The sequence below is a fragment of the Scatophagus argus genome, chromosome 17 (assembly GCF_020382885.2).
Source record: "Scatophagus argus isolate fScaArg1 chromosome 17, fScaArg1.pri, whole genome shotgun sequence".
Lineage (NCBI taxonomy): Eukaryota > Metazoa > Chordata > Actinopteri > Scatophagidae > Scatophagus > Scatophagus argus.
Window position 1 is genome coordinate 13,481,805 of NC_058509.1, and position 16,412 is coordinate 13,498,216.

At 40.9% G+C, this 16,412-nt stretch overlaps 2 protein-coding genes across 4 annotated transcripts; both read left to right on the plus strand.

Moving 5' to 3' along the window:
- The first annotated feature begins 251 nt into the window (after positions 1-251).
- cbx3a (chromobox homolog 3a (HP1 gamma homolog, Drosophila)) lies at positions 252-2,910 on the plus strand. Of its 2 annotated transcripts, none has more exons than XM_046416862.1 (5): positions 252-407; positions 1,256-1,409; positions 1,599-1,755; positions 1,947-2,041; positions 2,323-2,910. In XM_046416862.1, exons 2-5 carry the CDS (start codon positions 1,264-1,266, stop codon positions 2,447-2,449), a joined length of 525 nt encoding a protein of 174 aa, XP_046272818.1. In that variant the 5' UTR covers positions 252-407; positions 1,256-1,263; the 3' UTR covers positions 2,450-2,910. The 2 variants fall into 2 exon arrangements, with proteins under 2 accessions (XP_046272818.1, XP_046272819.1); XM_046416863.1 differs by lacking the exon at positions 252-407 and adding an exon at positions 564-583.
- Positions 2,911-6,248: 3,338 nt separating this feature from the next.
- snx10a (sorting nexin 10a) lies at positions 6,249-9,582 on the plus strand. 2 transcript variants are annotated; one of them, XM_046416856.1, is made up of 7 exons: positions 6,249-6,592; positions 7,985-8,032; positions 8,241-8,327; positions 8,430-8,530; positions 8,664-8,762; positions 8,970-9,164; positions 9,259-9,582. In XM_046416856.1, exons 2-7 carry the CDS (start codon positions 8,000-8,002, stop codon positions 9,374-9,376), a joined length of 633 nt encoding a protein of 210 aa, XP_046272812.1. In that variant the 5' UTR covers positions 6,249-6,592; positions 7,985-7,999; the 3' UTR covers positions 9,377-9,582. The 2 variants fall into 2 exon arrangements, with proteins under 2 accessions (XP_046272812.1, XP_046272811.1); XM_046416855.1 differs by having other exon boundaries at positions 6,251-6,592; positions 9,256-9,582.
- The last annotated feature ends 6,830 nt before the right edge of the window (positions 9,583-16,412 follow it).

Below are 16,412 nucleotides of genomic sequence, written 5' to 3' on the forward strand. Positions count from 1 at the left end.
AAAGTTCAAATGGACTTTATGAATGGTGTGTTGTCATTTGACATGACTTTCCACTTAATTTATGGAAATTGTTTAATCAATTTAGAGCTTATTTGCTGACGTCAACTCCAACAAAACTTGGCTTGAATGTTTGTTTGGTGTAATGCGAGTTTCAACCTTTTTGGCCCCTTCAAGCACCGTACCGTACTGGCAAGAATAGATGCGCATGAAAATTCAACTGGCTTGACCTGCTGTTACAAATGACGGTTTACTTGAACGCAGTAGGCAACACGCTTTTTCCTTCCAGGCTTCCGTAGAAGCCTTGTGGCTTTTGGCGCCGGCCCTGCAGTGCAGCAGAAAAGAAATAGACCAAAGACTGACCGCGTGGTAAGGAGGCCTAACTGAATCAGTTTTTGTTGTTTTTTTGGGTGAGTACACAGCTATAATTTATTTTAAATGTTGCAACGCGACACCGATGCCAATTATATTGCCAGATCCAGGCAATGAAGCTAATGGTAGCTTTGTTGTACCGTGTAGCAAGGAGCGCAGTTTGCGCATAAAAGGGGAGCTTTACGTTAAGGTTACTCCCAACAGCGTTAGCTAGGTAGAATATTTAAGTTTGTTTACATGCATACATCCTATCATCTTACTATATGCAAACGTATCTTGCCGGATAATGTTACCCGAATGTTTTGACTAATGTTAAATTAGTATGTAATTAGAATTTAGTTTTGTGTGTTAACGAGCCTGGCGTTAACCGTAAATTGCTTAATGAAATCGTTGATACAACGCTTTGATTAGTAATGTGTTTTAGCTTCCTTTTCAAGACCAATCATCTTAAAGAATAGTGCAATGCAAGCGTCACAGTTAAGGAAGTCTTCTTGTCTCAGTCGCGATATAATATACAGTTATTATATAGCTAACATGCTAACTATGATTAGCATGTTGGCTAACGTAGATAACGCCACTTCGTGATTTGGCTACCTTCGAATATTTTGCAAACGCATGGCTAAGTTATTTCGCAGCTTAACGTTATAATAGTATTGTCTTGTCTTGAACCCGCTGCCATGTTTGTGTACGTTACGCTGTTCTTCGTGGTTACCCGAACAACAGCTAATGCAACGTTATCACAATGAATGACTGTTTTGGGGGATGTTTTTTTTTTCTAACTTAATGTGAATGAGTGAAGTAGTTTTGTGCATATCCGTGTGAAATATTGGGGCGACAGTGTAAAACCTCTAAGCAGTTAAAATTCTTACTATTCCTCGTTTTTTAGGTCACAACATGGGTAAGAAACAGAAGAGTAATGTGAAGAAGGATTCACTGGAGACACAGGAGGAACCTGAGGAATTTGTTGTGGAAAAAGTGCTTGACCAACGTGTTGTTAATGGGAAAGTAGAATTCTACCTGAAGTGGAAAGGATTTACAGAGTGAGTTGCCTGGGACTCCCTCTGAGCTGGAAGTGCTTCCCTGGTATGGGGTTGTGCCATTATCCATAGTCACTGGTTGCATGAATACAAACTAGTTTGTAATGTTGATCATATTGTTTGCATGTGTCAGTAGAAACTGTTATGGGATATTTTGCAATGCAAATGCTCACCCTCCTCCTTTTGGTATAGTGCTGACAATACCTGGGAGCCTGAAGAGAACCTGGACTGTCCAGAGCTGATTTCAGGGTTTTTGGAAGCTCAGAAGAACGTTAAGGAGAAGCCAGCTCCTGTTAAAAGGAAGGCATCAACAGATGAGCCAGAGACTGAAGCCAAGAAGAAAGATGCTGTGAGTTTACAAATAGTTTTATGTGCCATATCCAAGTATATGCTTTTATTCAAATGCTACAGCTACTGAACCTGTCCTGTAATGAGCTTTGGATCTCAGCATCAATTAAAAAAAAAAAACTGTAACTGTTTGTCACAAAACTACATGCCACAAAGTTTCTTGCATAAGCTCACCATATCTGTCACTCATAGGCTGAGAAACCACGTGGCTTTGCAAGGAACCTCGAACCAGAACGGATCATTGGTGCAACAGACAGTAGCGGGGAGTTGATGTTCTTGATGAAATGGTTAGTATAAAAGGAAATCATTCTCTTTCTTTATGTCCAGATGTCTCAGTTGTGTTGTCATCTTTTTTTTTTCTTTTTTTTTTAAATGTTTTGCTCTTGAAACATTGAATATGAGTGCAATCCAAAAAAGCAAGTCCATTATTACTTGTGATGATACTCTGGCTTTGTTGTGTCCCTCAGAGATAAATAAAATGTACATGAAAATGAATTAATTTGTAATCAATTAGGGTCCAGTTTTGCTGTGATGTTTTATTTTTTTTCTTTGCTTTTATTGCCTTAAGGAAAGACTCGGATGAAGCTGACTTGGTCCCTGCCCGTGAGGCCAACACTCGCTGCCCTCAGGTTGTCATTTCCTTCTATGAGGAGAGGCTGACATGGCATTCCTGTCCAGAGGATGAAGTTCAGTAGTACTTCCCTGCAAGCCCTTGCACCACTTATGCCCTTTTTTCAGGACTGAATTCTCTCCTTTGTCTTGCCTTCCAGTTTGGTTAGCTTGGTTATTTTTTTTTAAGCCGTCACATTGGGTGGCAGTCAAGGAGAGCTGTGTTGTACATATTAGCTGAACTGATTGTGCAAGTGATGGTGTTTTGATGTTCAATGAAGTCTTCTGTTGTTAATATTTATTTGATGGCAGTTTTGAAACCATATTCTTAGAGAAAAGCCAACACCACCTGTATTCATACCTGATCAAATTTGGTGAAATATAAATACCTACTCTGATCAGTTAAGCTTATGTATCATCTCATGCCGGATTCTGATTTTTGTCTTTTTCCCACACTAGTGCTGATGTTTTGTTCTAAAAGTGCATTTTGTATACTTAGCCTGTAAATATTATTTGAAGTTCTAATAAAGGTTTTATGTGACCAATTTCCACTGTTGGGATTTATTTTGCTTGTTTTTGTTTTCTTAATGGTTCCAATCAATGTATTCAGAATTTGCAAAGGAAGAGACATATGCAGAGTTAACTGAATTCATTTAGATTAGATTTTTACAACTTGATTTAGTTTTCATTTTTTGATAAATTTGTAAATTACAGCATTTTGATAGTACTGTTTGAAACCTGGAACTTGGTTCATGATATGGATGCCTGATTGAATGTTTCCGTTAAGCTTCCTGGGCAAAGTTTTCAAAGCTGTCTGTTTTCCTAATTTTGGGTAATTCTAGCAGTAAATGGTGGTTTTGAACATGTCCACATCAAAATTCAAATAAGTGAAAACAAACACAACAAAGTTTAAAGTGATGACAAAATTCCCAAATTGACTGGTTATGACATGTTTCAGTGGTCCCTGAAGAGTTTGACTTAATGTTTGACCTTTACCACTGAGTATGTTATCCTGTCTTTGTCATTTTCTGCACATGACAAGTCGGGGGTCAAAGATCATAAAGGTTGCTGCTTCAGTATTGAAGAGCCAAGTCATGTTCATTAGGTTTCCCATGAACTGGAAGGCACTTGCTTCAAGCTCTGGCTGCATGTGTCCTTTGGAGAAATTCTGAAACCCAAATTACTCCTGATGGCTGTCCCAGTGGTGTGAGACTGTGTGAAGGGTTGAGCATATCTTGGAGTGTTGTAGATAGGAAGGGCTGTATTGCTTCTGATGAGTAGGTTGACACCTTGCGTGGCAGCCTCTGCCATCTGCGCGTGTGAATGTAGCAAGTGCTGTAAAGCACTTTGAGCAGTTGGTAGCCTAGAAAAGCACAATATGAATGCAAGCCTGTTTGTAGTCATTAAAGTGTTCCCTCATTGACCCAAGTATGAACACCGTTGATAAGCATTATCAACATTCAAGGGAACACAGTGGTTTAGCTCACCTGAATCTGTACTATTTTGAGGTGACAACCCTTAATGCTTTGATGCCACAACATTTATTGTTTAACTACCAGTTCATTTGTACCTAAAGAAAACAAGAAACTCAATAATTTCAATAGTAATAATAATATAAAGATAATAATAAAGATGCATTGCTATAGTTTAAATTACACGATTACTCAATAGTATAATTAAAAAGTCCATGTTCCTTTTAACTGAAATGATTTTAAATGTGGGATTTGTATTTTATCTTCCCATTGTGGCATTGCTACTTTTACCTGATTAAATCATTTTCGCCGCTGCCAACCTCTCTGAGGTCATGTCTCCAGACTGCATGGCTGCCTCTGCCAGAGTGAGTGTAACAATCTCATGACTGGCATTAGGGCACAAGAGTTAAACTTTGGACCATTGTGCATTAGTGCTGATGCAATTTCTCTTGCAACTCACAGTTTTCAGGTTTATAAAATAAATAAATAAATAAATCCCTCATGACACATCCATAGCCACAGTAACTACCCAAATTAATAGGCAAATTATACCAAAAAGGATTCTAAATGAATCTTTTTTTTATCTCTAGAACCAAAAATGCTGAGAGAAAGAAAAAAGATATTAAATGATTCAAACAATCAAGACCTGGTAAAAATGAATCCAACCATCACTATTCCCCACATTAACTACAAGTACTGTGGCATGCAGAACTCTTTTATAAAAGTTATTTTTATTCCTTTGTATTTATTTTCACATTTTATGGGACATCTTAAATCTGGAATGTCTTGATTAGATCAAACTTCTAATCAGGGAAGCACAGTCATCAATTGTGTGCTAATCTTCTCAGATTGTCTCACCACAAGCTTACAACAACCCACGATTTCTTTACATTGAAAACCCAATAGTCAACCCATGATCAAGTGCTTCTAATTACATAGTAACGTTTCTGAAAATATAGATGATTATAAGATCCTGGTAATACAAGAACAGATGACGTCCTGTATGCCATTCTTCAATACAATAACCACCAAGCTGAAAAGGCTGAAGAACTATGGTCACTATGGGATGTTAATGTATTGTTAAGTTCTTCTTACTGAATCTCAGCACAAGGGAAGAAAAGGACTTTGTGGATGTCTCCTGTTCCTGTATTACCAGGATCTTATCTGTGGCTTTGTGCGTATAGCACATGATTATTGTCTATAATCCAAATCATGGTGCAGTTTCCTAAGTCAGCATTTTCTTCAGCACTTTTTTGGATTGCACTCATTAGCTAAATAACCATACAATTAGATTATCTGGAGAGTTCAAGCCAGAAGAAAGCTTTTCTCCCCTAGCTAATAATAAAACTTTGAAAGTGAAAAGCAATCATCAAAAACTTGACTTTATGTGCAAATCAGCAGACTGCAGCCTCCTTCATTTCACTTGAAGGAGTAGGCTAGTTAACACCCATGTAACCTCCACTCCTGGGCTGGAAAGCATTTTGGTAGGAACCTCTGACAACTTTGGGAAGAACTCTTTGATTACAGTCTTAAATCTTAATTGTAATTGTGGGCAGTAAGTGCGCAAGTGGTGATTTTATTCCAGTGCAGGGTGGTCTGGAGTTTACAGGGTTTATTTTTTAACATTGCTGGTATCAGACTGTGTGAAAAGTAAAAGTGATTGATAACAAAACTGGATGACTTGAGAGCGTCACCGTGAAAGTTATGGGTGTAATGCAGTGATGACAAGCTTTGGGTCTCTTGCTGTTGCTGCATTGCACTTATCTTTTGTGTCTATAGGAAACAATACAATACAATAACCACCACTATGAAAAGCAAACAGCTGTAAAAATCAACGTGTCTTCTAAACCCAATCAGGTAAGAATCACAGTGTAAGTCTGCAGCAGGGTAATCAGTGGCTGTATTCTTTTACAGTGACTGTGGATGACCCGTGTATACTGTTTTGTTACACACTTACAGTTTTAGTCAGCAAAAATGTTAAATGTAAATGTTATCAGTTGGATATTGACCATTGTTTTCTATGCACACACACACACATAGAAGATTGAGTGAACAATACAGTGGAGACATTTTACCCCAAGATAGACGATGGTTCTTCTTCTTCTTCTTCTTTTTACTTTGTGCATTTGTTATTATTTGCATGTAAATAACTTCAACTCGTGCTGACTGACGAATGGACTGACTTCAAAATTCATTTTAAACATTTTTGTTGACAGGTTTGGCCATGGCACCTCGGTTAGCCACACAAACGGTACTAAAGGTTATTTGAATATCTTTGGTCCAATCAATAGCACTAAATAGACAAATAGTAAATGTTGCAATGTCTAAGGTTATCGTTCATCCGCCTCGTTACTACTCATTCCTTCACCATTAGATCGCCTCCTCCCACCAGGTGATACTATTTAAACAGACCCCTCCCAGTGAATTAGGGACAGGTGTTCGTTGGGGAGCGGCCGACGCGTTCCTCACGTTGTCTCTCCGTGCCTGGGCTTAGTTTAACAACTTGAGATTTATAATTATTATTTTTTTTACAACTCCTTTCTTTTTAATTTAAATTTTGTGGTAATTTTAGACGTCTGCGACCTTCCCGGGGGGAGAACAGACGTGAATAAGATCCGAGGCTGAGGCCACACGGAGTAGTTTCCAGTTTAGCAGCAGTTCAGTCCGGACAGGGCTGGACCTCAAGCCACAGCACCGAGCCGCTCCCTTGTTGATCACAATCACCGCATTACTGCTCGGGAAGTGAGGAAGGAAAAGGTAGGATCAAATTGGGATTAAAATTCAAATGAGAAGAGCATGTTTTGCTGTTTTGTTTCACACTTTCGTCTTTTTTCATCCCAAAGGCAGCAGAAACTTACGACTTAATTACTATCATCAGTAGGCTATGTGAACAATCTTCACGCTGTATTAAATAGTTGGCAATTAATGTGTGTGTGTATAGATATATATATATATATATATATATATATATTTACTTGTCTTTTAGTTTTACATAGACGACTATTTAGTTGTAATATATTGATAGTTAAATGTATTTAGAAATGTGAATACTTAAGTCTTTATCCAGGATGTGTGTGTATGTGTGTGTGTGTGTATGTATCGTGAGCTCTGCAGATATTAATGCCATATGATGGGTGGGTGATTGTTTGATTGTTATTATGTAACCCATAGTGGCTGAGACTGAGATTTCACTTGCATTGAACAAAGATTATGTGCAAGATGTTGATTTCTGTAAACAACAGTAGCATTTTTCCCCCTCCTTTTAAAGTCCAGGACTTACTGATAGTTTGTGCAGCACTGCTACCATAAACAATACATTCTCACATCAACATGCACATGCAGTCTGTATGACTTCTTATTACTGGGTATATCTAATTAGATCAGTCTTTAATGGCATGTGATTTCATGTGATGTTTCTCAGTGGTGTTTGGCGAATCTCACTGAGATAACCTCAGGATTTCATGAACACCGTATGCACTTATTGATTAGCTCTGCTTGGCTAAATGACATGTCTCATTAAGGTGTCAAGGGGCAAATGATCCAGAATGCTGCTGAAGTTAGATATGCTTGTCATGTGACACAACATTGTTGTAAAATCATAAGGCAAAGTTACATATCAGGTTTGCACATTGATTATCTAAGAAGGAAAATGCGTCTCTGCAGTTTGGCTTTGTATAATAATTCTTATGTGTATTTAATAAATAATTAAAGAGCTGGGCTGGCCTGTATTACTGCCAGAAAAGGCTATCTTGCTGTTGTGTACTGTTTTGGTGTGTTCGTTTATAGTCCATATTAAGTTGTTTATGGTCAAGATTTTCCCCTTTCAAGCTAAATCCTCCTTCTTGGCCTTTGTTCTCCTTTATGCCTCATCAGCTCCAAACATTTGCACTGCTGAATCCTTGAAGTATTAATTCACTAACCAGGCCTGTGCTCTACACAATGTTTCAAGCTTTGAAAACAATGGACTTTGGCTGCCATACTGCTTATTACTGTGTTTCTGCTGTTTTCATGAAAATGTAATGCAACAGTTGAACTGATTTGTTTATTTATTTTACATCAGTTGCATTTTTTTGCTAAAATAAGACTTTTGGTGTTGAATAGATCACTTTGAATTCTACAGGCTCTATTTGTCTCTCCTATCTCTGGCAGGTTTTTGTACACAATATGGACAGTATGCTAGACAGTCTCTCAAAAACTGTAAGTGATCAAGCATGCTCTTCCACACTTCCTATTGTCTTGTATTTGTGCAGTTGCATCTGGGTTGACGTTTTGATGATGTCCTAGAATCGAGGCCCATTGGAAAATAATTTTGCTCAAACGCATCTTTCTGTATTTTCATTTAAATCATAAATTAATTTTTATAAGCTATTCTAAACTAATGGAATCCTGCTTGTTGACTTCCTAGGAGTTCATCAGTGTTTGTGTGCGGGATCCGAGACTTGTTAAAGATGACCTCTGGCACACGCACATCGACTACCAGATATGTTTACATGTAAGTGTTGCGGGGGGGGCACAGCTCTAGATTTACCTTATGGCTCAATTTTGTTTTTAAGTTTATATGGACCGTCAACTGAAATGATATCTGTCTTTGTAGACCAACAGCATGTGTTTTCGGAAGAAGACCTCCTGTGTAAGACGACGTTACAGTGATTTTGTTTGGCTGCGTCATTGTCTGGAACAGAATGCTCTGGTTATGTATGCTCAACCCTGAGATTCATCGATATTTTTAATGTTTAATTTCAATTAAACAATTTCCATTGTATCTGACCTTTTTTATTGAGCATGAAATAAGTTTTCTCTAAGGGCACTTTCTTTTTTCTCTGTCCAGAGAATTACCCAAGTTGCCACCCTGGAATCCCTTCTTTAGTCTGAGGAACACAGAGCAGGTCTCACATAGGATGAAAGGCTTGCAGGAGTTTTTAGAAATGTGAGTTGCTTTGCAGCTAAAGCACTGGCTGATCAAATTAAAGCATTGCCACCTAGCGGTACCCTTTTACTCTGCCCACTCTTCACACCCTCAAAGACTGATGGATAACATGCTGGAAGCAAGTTAGACTTGCTGCTGATCTTGCCCCATGCTAACCCTACTTTAATGTCTAAGTTCACAGTTTGACACCGTCTCCTTTTGCTCTAGCATTCTTCAAGCACCTCTGTTGTTATCGGACAGTCGTCTTCATCTGTTCCTCCAGTCAAACCTCAGCATCACAAAGATTGAAAAGTGTGCCCTTGGCAAGACCAAGTACACGGTAGCAGAAGCCATACAACGCTCCAGCAGCAGTTACCTCAGTAGATTAGAAGATAAGGCCTCATGTGACTCTGACTGTGAAAGGTACGAGTTCGAACAGAATGGTTTGCATTTTAAATCGGACTTCTCACTATATAATACTGAATTTACACTTCCATCCTTTTGCCTCCCACAGCAGCTCTTCATCGTCGGGCTTGGGAGTAAGCATGGATGCTTCATTGCGAGGAAGCCCCCTGCTCTTCCTCGAGTCCCCTGACAGAGACCCAGAGCTGTTTGGCTGTCTTTCCGAGTCCTAAACACCGCCCATTGAGCCGTGATGCACAGCAGTTGTACCTTCTCATTTTGTTTGGTTGTCTCAGCCTGTTGGAGATTCTCCATGGAGCTCTCATTTTTCTTAGTTAACTTCCAGAGGACAAAAGGTTTTGTTTTATTTTTGTTAATGACATTGTTCTCATTTGACATTTGTTGTTTTTAATATTGAATGCTTTAGTTTTCTCTTAAAGTACCCTGGTCCTTTATTTCAGTGTGCACTTGGGGGGGAAAAAAAACAAACTCATGTTTAAAAAAAAAAAAAAAAAAAATGTATAGTACACCTACATTTATAATGTGTAACTCTTAAATATTTCCTATGTATATTTTTATCTGCACAGAAGCTGTACCAAAATTTGCAAGAGATATTTTGAATTGTAAAGGTCCCCCCCATACTTTTTTTTTTATTATTATTATTTAGAAAATGGAGAATACTTGATTTGTTAATGGATAAATAAATTGTCTTTTTTTAAAAAAAAAGAAATAAGAGTATAATATTGAATTTGGCTAGCTTCTATGACATGTAACACCACTGATGATGGTAACAGCAGTCTTGCACTGTTGTAACAGCCCAGTAGAGGGAGTGTAGACATCATAGGACCCTGAGCTGAGTGAATGCAGTAGTTGCATGTAGGTCTACAAAGTTGATTCAGACTTAATTTATACTGTAGGTGATAGTACTGGTCATTAATGTAAATTTAAAGTTCTTCTTTTTATCTCTTAAGGTATTGTTGATATAAGACCATCGCGTGCAATTGAGCTGTCAGTAACAATTCATTAAACTGCACCAGGTTTGAGATGTTTGGGATATATCTATTCTGTAGTCCTTCACTACTCTCTAAAAGCTGCCATCTCTCTTGCTATGGTAGGCAAGTATTAATATCTACTATCTACCAAGGGTGTGTGCATGTTAGATTGTAAGCATCTTCATTGTTGTGATGATGACGAGAAGAGGTCCAGTGCAGGTCGCATTTCGTCCCAGTGTCACCCCTTCCCTGGTGAAATGGTCTAATTAAAGGAAGGTGGAAAATTAATTAACCATTACAGACTACTCTTGGGAATCACCTCCAAGAAACAAGACAGCTTCTGAGTGTGTTGCAGATGTGTGTGGATGGGTGGGGGGGTGGATTGCTGGACAGCCCTGTAAATTGAAAGCTGATGAAAGAAGCAAAGGCTCATTAAAGGAGACAGCAGCTGTCCCCCTCTTCTCACCCCCCCCCCCCCCCCCCCCCCCGCCATCCACCGACCATCGAATTGATGTGGGTCGGCCCAACAGTAAACCTGGCCTGTCCCGCGTCTCTGTCCTCTTCTCTCCTTCCCCTGGATGGTGCTGTCTCCCTGTGCGCACAAGCCATAATGAAGCTGTCAGTGACTTCACACACCAGCCACTGAGCCGTATTCATACAGCAAACGTAGACCCAGATGCATACACACATAGGCGTGTCTGAAAACAAACTGACAGCTGTGAGTGCACACACACACACACATACGTAGTCCATGTATGATGGTGGGAAAGCTGTGGATGAATGAACATTTTCTCTTTTCCTCATCCACTGTCATTTCCCGAATCCCCCCTGGTTTGCGGTTGTGTTTGCTGTTAAAGTTGACCTTATCAACGTGCCCCGTGACAGGCATGCAGCACGGCACACACGTGCACTGTTTGGTTCAGAGCAAGTCAATTTTCTGACAAAATGAAATGCAGCTGCAAGCTGTGGCATCTGGTGTTTTTGTGTGTGTATATGAACTCATCTGCCTTTTTGCAGGGGACAACATATAGCATTTGGATATTGAGTATTCATGGTACATGTCTATTTCAGCTTGGTAATTTATAACTCAATTTCCAGTGTGCATTGATGCGCTTCATACCTCCAAAACACCAAACAAAGCCTAAACCCAATTGTATTTCAAAGCAATTAGGGTGTCCACTGAGTTGTGAACGGACCACGTTGCAGAGGCTCTGATCCTGTGTGAATTTTTTCATTGTTAATTTTCTGTCACATTAGTCAACTTCAGTGCCCCTGGACAGGTGACCGAGCTCCTGTAAGGCAACACGTAAAATGATATTCTGAGATTCTGGATGTAGAATAAAGTGGGTGGTATTTTTATGTGTGAGGGAGTGAAGGAAGGTTCTGCTCTATGTGATAAGTTAAATGACAAGATAGTATATCATATTTACAGCTGTTTTATGGTAGGTCTCTTCCTAATGCCTATCAATATATGTGGTGGCCTTCAATATTAGCATTAGTTTATGAGCCTAAATTATAAGCTCATTTCACCTGAAGCCACCACAGGGAAGGGCTTCACCTCTTTCACCCTACAAAAACCAGCAATGACAAATCCATATGAACAATTAATCAATCTCCGTGCACTTATTTCTGCCTATAGTTTCTTTCCCTGACTCTTCTCTCTTTATTTCCCTCTTTTCTCTCTCTCTCTCTCTCTCTCTCTCTCTCTCTCTCTCACCCCTCATCATCTCTCCGTAGGCTAGTAAGTTAATTAGCTCCTTTCTTTTATAGTTGGTGTTTTTTTTGTTTTTTTTTTTGTTTTTTTTGCTGACACTGCAGGCCCCTGGCTCACTGTACCAAAGCTGTCTCTGTTGAGACTTCCTCAACAGAGGAAGGAAGCCTGGCAGTCTCAAACTCCACAGCTCCCCTTCCACTCAGAAGGGTGTAGGGTCAAAGGTGACGACTTGCATTGTATTTGTGATTATTACCTGTAAAGTGCCATTGCACAGAGCATCATTAAAAGTCAATGCATCTCCCTCTCCCTGCCCAACCCCACCACCTCGCGCCTAAAACACACACACGCTCTTTTTGCGCGCACTTCGCACATCAGCAGCCATTTAACAGCTAAAATACGACCACTGCGCAGATAAATGTCACGGGGCCATCTATCTGCAAGTGTTAAAAGTCGGCTAATGGAGATGACATATTAGCGGCCCAAATGACTGCCATAAAAACTCCCGTACCTTGCAGTGCTGCCCAGGCCACTGTGACTTCAATATGGATACAGCGCTGGCACTGCAACAATCTGTCGGCAGAAAGACAGAGAGGGATGGAGGATGATGTCATATCTAGATGGAGTTCTTTTGACTCAATATAATGTGGGTTCAGGTCTCTGAAGCAGTGATTGGGGGGGGGGGGATAACGACTTTAAGATAGATATAACATATTTACTGAGCGCTGCATAACACTTCTGATGTAATGCTAGTGACCTTTGACCTCTGACCTTTCAGAAAATAGTTGGTCAGAGATTATGAGTCAGGTCAGCTTTAGTGTCTGTGTGTGTCAGTAACAAAGCTGCCTTTACAATCAATAATCCATTCCTGCTTGAAGCTCCTCCACAGGTATATGTTCACCTCCTCTCTTCCTCCTCCATCCCTCCTATCTCTTTATTAATTACCCTTCTCTATCCATGCGCGTCTTTCTCTCTCTGAGTGAATGGAGCAGTTGTAATTGCTTCTCTCTGGAGCAGTTAGAAGCGGCACAAAGGAACCGTATAGGAACCACATTTGCATTCAAGATGAGTTGAGATGGAGAGGAGGGAGGGAGCACTGCCCTCCTGCCCTATACTGAGCAGCACCACTTACGTACTCTCTCTTTTTTTTCCTCTCCTTCAATCCCCCCTTCTCTCATCTATTGTCTCCCTCTCTCCATCCCTCCCTCCACCTTATCTGCTCCCACCACCCCCACCTGCTCCCTTTCGCAGCATGGCTCTCCTTGCATTGTCTTTCCAGAGAGTTCCAAGGTCGACGGGAGCTTGCTCATCAGAGCAGGGTATTGTACACTTAGTGCTGGTATGGACGAGCTAATTTGTGTGTGTGTGTGTGTATATATATGTGTGCATGATCGTAGATGGGTGTGTTCGTGCGTGTCCTGAGGCCTGCATATGTGAGCATACATGTCTATAAATATGTGTGTGTGTGTGTGTGTGTGTGTGTGTGTGTGTGGCAGTATTTCTAATGGCTGGTAAAAAGGGGTGAAGGAGTGGAGGCTGTAATTAATAACTCATAAGCTCAGAATTGCATTTTCTTTACAACCACCAATATCTCACCACCTCTTAAACCTATGCCATCACTCTCACTCACTCCTGTGGAGCTCACACATGTATGCACACACACGCACACACTCACACACACACACACACACACACACACACACACACACACACACACACACCAGCTCCTGAGGGCTCTTCTTTTCCAGCTTAATAAGCATTTCTCATTTGTTTCAGCATTTTTTGATCAATACAGTTAAAACGCCAAACCAAGCATAATTAGGTCTGAGATGGCTCCCACTGTGACGGAATAGGTTTCACCTAGGGAGGTGCTCACCATTATCATCATCACTTTACGTGTGTGCACGTGTGTGTGTGTGTGTGCATGTGTTCATGCCACACACAGTGGGATCTAATAGAAATGACAAAGTAGTAGTTAAAGGAGATGTCTGAGTTACAGGTTGATGGAGTTGCCCATTCACTGTGCTTTCATTCACCTCCGTCTTCATTCCCATAATCATTTAGACAACCTTTACAATGCATCTCTGCCAGCAGGTTCATTTCAATATGTTATAGGCCACCTCAATCATTTTTTATTGGTTTATTTACTCAGAACGATACATAAATGGAGACTAGAGAGATCATAAATTGTCCACAATTACCATTATACACAGTGAAGTGAGTCTCCTTTGTGCTGTAATCCAGGGTGAAATCCTTTGTAAAATCCATCTTAGACAGTCAAAAAGGACAACTGCAGGTACTTGCTGCACATTTACTCTCATACTCACTGCATTTACCCCCACGTTAATATATGAATAAACCTTAGAGGAGCTCCCATATCTTTTTTGTGAACAAAATTTGTCATTTGATGCCCCCAAAATGTGAAAGTGCCTCTCTGCAGAAGCATTATCCTTTCATCAGCTTCAGCTTGTAGTTTCTGCATCATTTTGCAAGGGCAGGTGTACATTTCTTTTTCAAATGACAGATATATCATTCCCGTATAAAAGTCAGATCCACATTCCTCAAGCAGTTACATCACTGACAACAAGTACTGAAAGATTTTAAAGAGCTTTAAGTATCATGACTGCTCTTTCTTAGACTTAGACTTAGACTTTCTTTATTTGTCATTTGGATTTTCATCGTAAACAAAATTTCGGTACAGTGGCTCAAGCATAGCAGGAATTACCGACATATTCTTTTAAAAGAAAAAAAGTAAAAAATATAATATATACACAACCTGCCCCTGCACATTTGAATCAAATGTAATGAACTGCTACCAATTTCTCATTGACATTCCAGCCATCCTTTATCTCTTCATGCTATTCCAGGGTGAGAATGGAGAGAAGTTTGTCTCCAGCTTCAATGCAAACAGTAAGAGAGATGTGAGCAACAGCAGCGACAGGGTTACGTCAATGTAGACTGGAGTTTTAGCTGAATTGTCCCTTTATAGAAATAGTATGGGGAGAGGACATCTCAGTTCTAACCTATCACAGGAAAGAAACAACTTAATATGACATGTGTTGCAGAGTCTGTGTGTGTGTTTGGAGGGTTGCGCAGGTATCTGCCAGAGAGAGAGAGCGCGACCAAAGCTGCTGCTGTTTTTGGAGAATCATTTCAGAAACGTATGTTGTGCATGTGTATGTGTCTACAAGCTATGTGTGTCTCTGTGTGTACGTGTGTGTGCTGAGGAAGACGCAGGGCGGGAGGAGGATTTAGACCCATCATAAAGGAATTCTCCCCCCCAGCCCGTAGCTCATCCCGACACTTTTATGCCTTTTTATTTTCAGGCCCATTGCAGCCAAGCCCAGAGATGTGATTTATACTGCCTGGCAGCATGGGCACTGCAGCAAGAAAGACAGATGGAAGGAAGGAGGAGAGGAGAGGGAGGAGGAGAGGGGTTAGTGGGAGTTGCCGAGGGAAAGAGGGGAAAGGGTGTGTGTGTGTGTGTGTGTGTGAGAGAGAGAGAGAGTGAGGGGTGGGGGGTAATAAAAAAAGAGAGATGAGGAGGATGGGGTCAGAAGAAAAAGAGGAGAGACAGAAAGAAAGGGTTGAGAAAAGCAAAAGGGGAGAAAGGAACCAAAAAATCTCCTTGCTTTGATGGGGAGGAGCTCTTCTCTCATCTTCCTCTCTGCCACATCTTCACATCTTCACCTCTACATCTCTCTCTCTCTCTCTCTAATGAGTTATTGGCCCTGTCTGACTCAGGAAGAGAAGCCCCATCTCTCTACCAAACTGGCGCCCTGACAGCCTAAATCACCTTCCTCCTCCAACCCTCCCCCCATTCCTCTATTTCTCCTCCCCCCCAGGCGATCAGGAAGCTCCTCCCCCTTCTTCTCACCTCACGTGAAGTCTGGTGCTCCCATTGATTGGGATACGAGGTATTGGGAGGGGGTGAGCATTTGACAGGCTCAGGTCTGAGGCTACGAAGAAGTCGAGGAGGAGGCCGCCCCCCCACAAAGAGACAACTCACTTACAGAGAACATGGAGAGGGTGGACGGGGGGGTGAGGGGAGACAGGTAGACAGAGGTTGTGGACAGAGGTGGCGAAAGGAAAGAAACGGATCTGGATGTTGCATTCAGGTGCATGCTTTTGATCTGTGTGTATGTGTGTATGTGTGTGTGTGTGTGTGTGTGTGTGCGCACGCGTGTGTACGTGTGTATCTGACACCTGCCTGCAAGTGTGGCAGTTTGCTGTCTCTGTGCTGAAACATCTCTCTCTGTCACACAGCCGCCTGAGAGGAGATGAGCTGCCATGCCGACTGTCATTCATCCATCACACACAAAAGACAGCACGCACATTCAGGCACACACACACACACACACACCTTTTCTGGGATACAAGGCTAAACAAGCGTTTTTTTCTGCTTTCATCTAAGTTTCCACTTTGATAAAACAATTTTTTGGCTTCTGTCGATACATTTTTCTCTCCTGCTCTCTTTCTGTCAACCATTGAAGTCAATGAAGTATTTTAGAGAAGGCATTGCGTCCCAAATTCAACTCTAAATGAGAGCAGGGACTGCTGAACGCC